Genomic DNA, 7,180 nt, shown 5'->3' with positions numbered 1-7,180 from the left:
CACAGTGTTGCTGCATTAAATGTCATGAGCTGTATTCAGGTACCCTGATAATTGAGCTCACACTCGGTGAGAAACTCTTGAACTAATGCCTCTAATATAAAATTTGCTGCATGAGCACACACCTGTCATCTCTGGATGTTTTTAATGAATCCTGAAGTGCTGATTAATCATGAACACTGGTGTAAAAACTGAACAGCTGTCTGAGTCCTTTCAGAAACTACTCTCTTTTCTCCCTCTTCTCACACTTAGAGCCCTTCTCACACTTTCTCGGGCTTTGAGCCTCCTAGCCAACAGCTACAGATTTCCTGTCTGTCAATCAAGTCAGCTGTGCCTCTCATAATGGAGAACTTGTAATCTTAATATCTTCAAAATTACCGTGTTCACCCCCGGATAGTGTGCTGATCGATAAATATTCTATTCAGACTACAATAATTTTTTGTACCAGGCTGTAAAGAAGTTTATTTTTTTCTTTTGAATTGGTGTGTATTTGGTTTCCGGTACTTCAGGAGCCAGCCTCAAGCAGACACTCAAGAAACTGCAGTATTTAACACTTCCACATTGGCTTCAATTCTCACGGCCGGAGATTGCCCCTTGGTCACGGCCTACTGTGCAGAGTTCATGACAAATCTTCCAGTTTGCAGGATGGCTCGTACTGATAAAGATCAGGTTGTAGCTCACAACTTACCTGACTGTGGTTGGAAACAGTTGTGGGTTTTGTAAGAACAATGTTTCACTGACGAGTTATTGACCTTAGAAAGACGAACCTGTGAATATTTGTCTAGATTTCGGCACCAGCCTGCGTCTCCTCCGCTATACGTCAGCTGACTGTCACTGTTGATGTAAAACTTGTTTTATTTTTACTTCACACTTTTTTATCCTCAGTAACTGATGCAAAGTAAAATGCGGTAAAGTAGAATAAATCCCAAAGAAAATACTGAAGCACAAGTAAAAATACAGATTTTAAAAAGTAGAAGTTCATAAAAAGTTCCTCAGTTACAGTAATTTAGGTAAATATGGTGAACTACATCCACCTCTGCATGTATGTAATTATTTAATCTTTTTAATAATTTATAAACACTCTGCATTGATCTAGTATTAACTTCTGTATTTTTTTAATGTTGCAATCTGTGTCGCAGAGAAGAAGAATATTGCAAAATGAAGTTTTGCCAACATCGTGCAGCTCTTTCGTGCACACGTAATTATGCATCATGTCAAGACTGGAATGCTTGTTCGCGTCTCTTGCCTGGTGGCTTCAAGGAAAGAGATAAAAAGCCGCCGACATCACTGACAGTTTTGCAGAATAAAACAATGCTTAGATTCTGCTTAGCTGGTGTTTCTGCGGATTTTGACTCCACTGAGCAAATAATAACTTTATTCACTTTGTCTCCTTTGTTACAACTAAATATAAAAGCTGCAGATTCAGCTCCTCAGTGTGTGGTTTGTAGCGTTCATAAGTCTGAAGTCTGAAAGTCACATTGCTGTTGTTGAACATGGTTTATGCAGGGCAGTGAATATTCAGTTTCCTCTCCTGGTCAAGGTTGAATATGTAAAGAATAAGGCTGTGTGGATTCATGCAAAAACCTTTGACTCTCCAGTGTTATGTATCAGTGTGTGAGTGACAAAAACAAGCAGACATTCAGCCAGACGCTCCAGATACAGAGGTTTATTAAAGGAGGAGGGGGAAGTGCTAGGAGGGGAGATGCAGTGAATACAGTGAAGACAATACGAACAAAAACACGTCTGCCCTGATTGTCCTGACAGTCCTGCTGAATATTCAACACACAAACAAACCTGTCCTCTCTCTGTGATCCGTTATTGTCTCAGAATGAATGAGTATCGATAAACCTGTTCAGATGTTCTCTCTAAGATCTCCTTCTGCATTAATAACTCCACCGTGTTTTGCATTTATTTATTTATTTAATCCCTTTTGTTTCCCTGAACTTCTGCTCTGACTGATGATGATGATGATGACAGTAATCAAGCTCCAGGAAAGAGGAGGAGGAGGGGGACGGGAGTTCAGAATCAAACCTTGTCCTTTAATCTATTTTTACTCACTAAAAGATCTTCTTCCTGTCTAACTTGTCTACTCTAAAACATCTCACATTTGACAGAGCTACACTATGCAGTTCGGTTTGGCTCTAATCGACTGACGACAAAAGAAGGAAATGCTAAAAAGCTCTACAAACATGTTTTTTTTCTGTCTATACATCTCTGTTGGAGACAGGAAGGCATCTGTAGCGAATGTTTTTTAAAGGTACAAGCCGTGCTTAAAGGGACAGCCTGGAGCACTCTCAGTCCCATCCATACGCATCATGTCGGCAGGAGAACGTCCTCTCCGAAGTGTTTCTGCAATTTCCGTCTTTAACTTCGTCTCAGGCTTTGAAGCAGCGTTCAGACATCGTTCTATTTTTGGTTTGTTTTTGTTCTGACAGGTCTGTACTTGTCTCTGGTTGCTCTTTGCTGCGTCCTCTCAGTCACCACCATCCCTACCCTGTTACTCTCTGTGAGCCCATCCCGTCACAGTGCACTGGTTCATGGCTGTAGGGCTAAGTGGACAGACCCGGGCAAACAATAACATACTTCATTTATTTGGTATTCAACAGTATTGAATCTCTTGAAATTGCACTTGTTTCATCAGGCAGTTAAAAAGCCTCAAAGCCTTGCAAAGAAAAGCTAAGTTGTAAAAGTCAGTGTTGGATTATTGGTCTGCTCAGGTGGAGTGCTGGGTGCAAGGGGGGGGTGGGGTGAGGAGTTAACCAGAGAAACAGGGAGGATGGAAGTGAGGGAGAGGTGGTGCCAGTCTGTGTCTCTGTTTGTCATGGCAGCATGATGGGAGTGTCTGAGAAGACGGACATGATGGAGTCCGTCTCCCCTGCCCTCTGCTGCGACTGGTTTTGGGGTTTAGTCGGCTGCTCTGGCCCTAGCAGTAGACCCGGCCCCAGGTGTCCTTGCATCATGGCCCCAGCTCTGAGTCTGCCATTCTGCTGCTCTCTGATTGGCTCCAGAAAGACCACATGTTTGTTGGTACTAACCTTGCGACCTGGGCCCTCCGTAGTGGCAGGCGGGGTGGGAGTGAGGATGGAGGACTGGGCGCTCCCGGCCCCGGCCTCATTCCCCTGGCTCGGGGTGGTTGTGGTCTGGGTGGAGGCCCTCCGACAGGGAGGGCAGCGGCAGGGTGTCAGGTACAGGTACATGAGGACCAGCACCAGGCTCACCACACAGCCCAGCAGGGTGGTGAACCCGGTGTTGAAGGACTCCAGCGGCACGTTGTCGTGTTGCAGTACTACAGTGACGTTCACCTCAAGCGTCTCATTGCGCTGGTGCTGCTGGTCCAGAGACATGCACCAGTAGATCCCAGAGTCCTCTGCACTCGCTGCCACAATCTCCAAGCTGCCGTTGCGATACATCTTTAATGATCCGTTGTTCCCGGGCGGTGCCACGTACTCCTGATTTGGCGACACCCAGAGAAAGGTCACGTGCTGCCCGGTGAGTGTGGTGACACAGTGAAGCAACAGTGCCGTCCCCGCCGTCACTGCAACACTGCTCTCCTGATACCTCAGCAGCCCGCTCATCAGGGTCAGGTCACATTTTTCAAAGATGCGGTTATGCTGGAAGAAGCGTACCGTACCTTTCTGGATCCCGTAGACCAGACAAGTGTGCTCCCGTCTGAAGTCCGTCACAGAGGTGAAGTTCCGCTGATCCCAGTGCTGGAACAGTGCGTACATCGAGCACTCACACACCAGGGAGTTGTTGTGAAGGTAGAGTCCTTTCTGGACTAAGACAGGTAGGTTTGATATATCCTCCAGGGGCAGTTTGGGCAGGCGGTTCGAGGACAGGTCCAGTAGGGAGAGGTGAGGGTGGTTGTGCTCTTGAATGGAGAAAAAGGGGAAGTCAGTGAGACGGTTGTGACTGAGGTAGGCCTTACGGAGGCTGCCCAATCCTGCCAGAGCTCGACTCTCCACATGGACGATCCGGTTGTTAAACAGCAGCAGTTCCTCCAATCCGAGCAAATCCAGGAAGTAATGCTGCTCCAGAACACGGAGCTGATTGGAGGACAGGTCCAGGTGTCGCAGTAGAGTCCCAGAGATGTTTCGAAATGCCCCGGGGTGAATAGTTGTCAGCTGATTGTGTGCCAATCGTAATGTCTCCAATCGGTAGAGGCCTTCAAAGCTGCCCCCCTCCAGCTGAACTATCCTGTTGTGACTAAAGTCCAGAGTGACAGCAGAGACCGGCATCTCATCAGGGACCTGCTCCAGACCCCCACCGGTGCAGCTGAGGATATCAGAGGCACAGAGACATCCACCTGCCTGGGAAGAGCCCTGGGTCAGGCAGATAGTGGGCTGTGCCGGGCTCAGATGGGGGAGCTGCAGACACACTAACAGCGCAGCAACATAGCACCACGACGGTGATGCTGCAACAGCTGGTGCCACCGCACCCTGCAGGAAACCCGAGTAAGAAGAGATGTACAACATGCTGCCACCATTAGACCTGTGTGTCTGTGTGTGAGCCTGCTTCTGTCTGCTTCAATGAAACCTCTCTCAAACAGCTGCTTTCTGTTTCACATCTTGAATCATCTGATTTTAAAGAGTCCTGAAAAACACGCCACACTCTGCATTCCTGTACTTTCATTCCCCGATAACATGTGGTAAAAGTCTTTTCTTCTGCGTGTGCTCCTGCCAGGGGCGAGTGTGTAAAATATTTAAACCAGTATGCGATCACTTCACATCTGACAGCTTGTTAGCTTTGTTGCATTAAAGCTACAAGGTAAAAACAAAATGCCACAGTGCTGGCGTGTATGCTGACTCCAGCTGAATTATGCTTCCAGCTTGTACTCCTGTGCGATCAGTTTCCTGTGTAACCAGGTTAACATTGAATGAAAGGATTGCATGAGCATCCACCTGCCAGCACAGCAGCCGTATAGAGATCAAACATGGAAAAAAGCTCAGATTGTGTGGTCCAGGTGTGCGGCTGTAAACAAACCAAGTCTGCTCTGTTTGTCTGCTCTGCCTCCAGGCTTTAAAGTGACACAAAGGAGGGTTTTTTTTAGCACTTCATCTAAAGATACTGCAGGCAGTGGTGGGTAGAACAATGTAAAAGTGTTCGGTCAAAGTTTAGTCGCTGTAATTCTCATCCAGATGTTTGAAAAATGAAAGAGAGAGCAGGAGCAGGTGCGTTACTCCAGCCAGACGAAACACCAGCCTTGCAGAGCGTTCAGCATGACATCCTCGAGCCTCGTGTCGATCAGTTTAGCCCATTACTGCTCCTTTTGTACCTCCAACACCGGCAGAAGTCTTTCCAGATGTCAGATCCTTGACGTCGACTCCTTTCACCCACAGAAGCACTCCCATTTGATTCCTCGCTCAAACGGCAAACTCAATTTCCCGTGAAGTAAACAAAGCCTTGAGTTTCCCACATGAGCTCACTGTCTCTCTTCTTCGTTCATCGGCTCCTCTCGTGCTGCTCGAGCCTCCTCTGTAGTTGTAGCATGCCTTTGTTTTCACGCCAAGTCGGGTTTTGTGAATCACTGCCCCAGCTGTCTGCCGCCCACAGCCGGCCCCGAGTACGCAGATCAGATTTTCAAAGAAGTCAGCATCCTGTCCACTTCACTTCACTCCTCTCGGCTCACAGGCAGGTTTCCCACTCCACACACACTCATCTACTCAGCTCTGTTGCTCATTCTGTGGCTTCTTTTCCTCCGGCTAATTTCTGCAGAAACGTTCCTTTTTCTTCTCGCACCAGTGGGAGGATGAGAGATTAAAAAAAGAAGGCGTCATACAGAAGAGAAATCTCGCTTCTCTTTCTGTGAAATCCAAAACATGAAACATGCAGCTGTGAGCTCTTCTGCTCCTCCTTATCCTCTCGCTACTCCAAAGAAGAACACAACTCACAGACACAGCGAAAAAAGTTGTAGTTGTTCCTCTCCAGATGCCAGTTATAGGTCTTGAGTTCTGTGTGTGTGAGTGTGAGTGTGAGTGTGTGTTTAGAGGAGGCTGAGCGATTTGCCGTCAGTCCTGCCTCTCGTATGTTTACCACTCCGCTGTGAGCTGCCTCTTCTGGTGCTTTCCCAGCTCCTCCTCTCTTCCTCTCCTCCACTCTAGCTTTATCCTCCTCCCCCTCTCTCCCCCTCAGCATCCTCCACCCATCTCAGACCCTTTGCCTCCTCCTCCTCCTGTCTTTCTTTTCTTGCTGCTCCTCTCGCTTTCTGTCTATTTCTGTTTCAGGCTCTCACGCTCACACTGTTGTTTTCATCTCTCTCTCTCTCTCTCTCTCTCTCTCTCTCTCTCTCTCTCTCTCTCTCTCTCTCTCTCTCTCTCTCTGTCTCTCTCTCTGTGGCAAATGTTACCACAGGATGAACATAATGGTGGGGCCCTGGAAGTAGTCTTATTGGTCACAGGGAGATGCACATATGAACATTAGTCCAAAAAGGACGTTTTGTATCTTAATAGACGTACGTTTTATTTGCTTTGAAATATGTTAATTGAATATTTTTCTTTCCCTTTATTAGACTCTAAATGACTGATATGAACAAAGAGTTCTGGATTTGTAGATTTCTTCTATTAGCAGCAGTAAAACACTGCAATGACTGCTATGTAAATCACATCAGATCGTCTTTTTAACTTAGTGAGTTTTACACAACATACTGTGTTTGATCTAAGCTAATGATCCAGGTGACCAGTTTCACATAATTATACAATTAAGCTAACCAGTCAAGGTAGAGGTGGATCAGCAACTCCTGTGTTTTCTGGGTGGTACCACCAATGTTTGTCATGGATTTTGGGGATTCAACAAGAGCAGCAACAAAACTATTTTTTTTGAACACCAAAGTCCCAAAATAACAAACAGATTTAGGCAGAGGTTGACCAGTAACTCCTGTGCTCTACAGATCAAAGGTACTTTGTTTTCTCTTTTAAATCCACCATAATCCTCTGACAAAGATTGGTAATTTTACTACTTAGTTTACTCAAGTTACTGGTCTACAACTGCCTTGCTCCGTTAGATGTTATGGGCTTTTGTATCCTAAATAAGTAATTGTGTTGTGTTTAATTCAAGGATTCAAATCACCAAAAACACACAATGATACAAAGCTAACCAATCAAAACAGAGGTAGATCGGCAACTCCCGATTAACATGGTGTAACGTCTGTTTTTGTTAATCAATTCAGGTGGATTTGAAAAGCGCA

The 7,180-nt window shown here is 46.1% G+C and overlaps 2 protein-coding genes across 4 annotated transcripts in view; one reads left to right on the top strand and one right to left on the bottom strand.

The window, feature by feature from the left end:
* Positions 1-7,180, top strand: part of LOC117819030 (E3 ubiquitin-protein ligase RNF123) — a 152,814-nt gene that overhangs the window by 94,060 nt on the left and 51,574 nt on the right. The gene's annotated exons all lie outside the window — the stretch shown is intronic.
* amigo3 (adhesion molecule with Ig-like domain 3) lies at positions 1,642-6,068 on the bottom strand. The gene has a single exon (XM_034692254.1). It carries the CDS (start codon positions 4,470-4,472, stop codon positions 2,817-2,819), a length of 1,656 nt encoding a protein of 551 aa, XP_034548145.1. The 5' UTR covers positions 4,473-6,068; the 3' UTR covers positions 1,642-2,816.

Source organism: Notolabrus celidotus, chromosome 1, assembly GCF_009762535.1.
Source record: "Notolabrus celidotus isolate fNotCel1 chromosome 1, fNotCel1.pri, whole genome shotgun sequence".
In the NCBI taxonomy this organism is placed as follows: Eukaryota; Metazoa; Chordata; class Actinopteri; order Labriformes; family Labridae; genus Notolabrus; species Notolabrus celidotus.
This window is presented reverse-complemented; position numbering and strand designations above follow the sequence as displayed.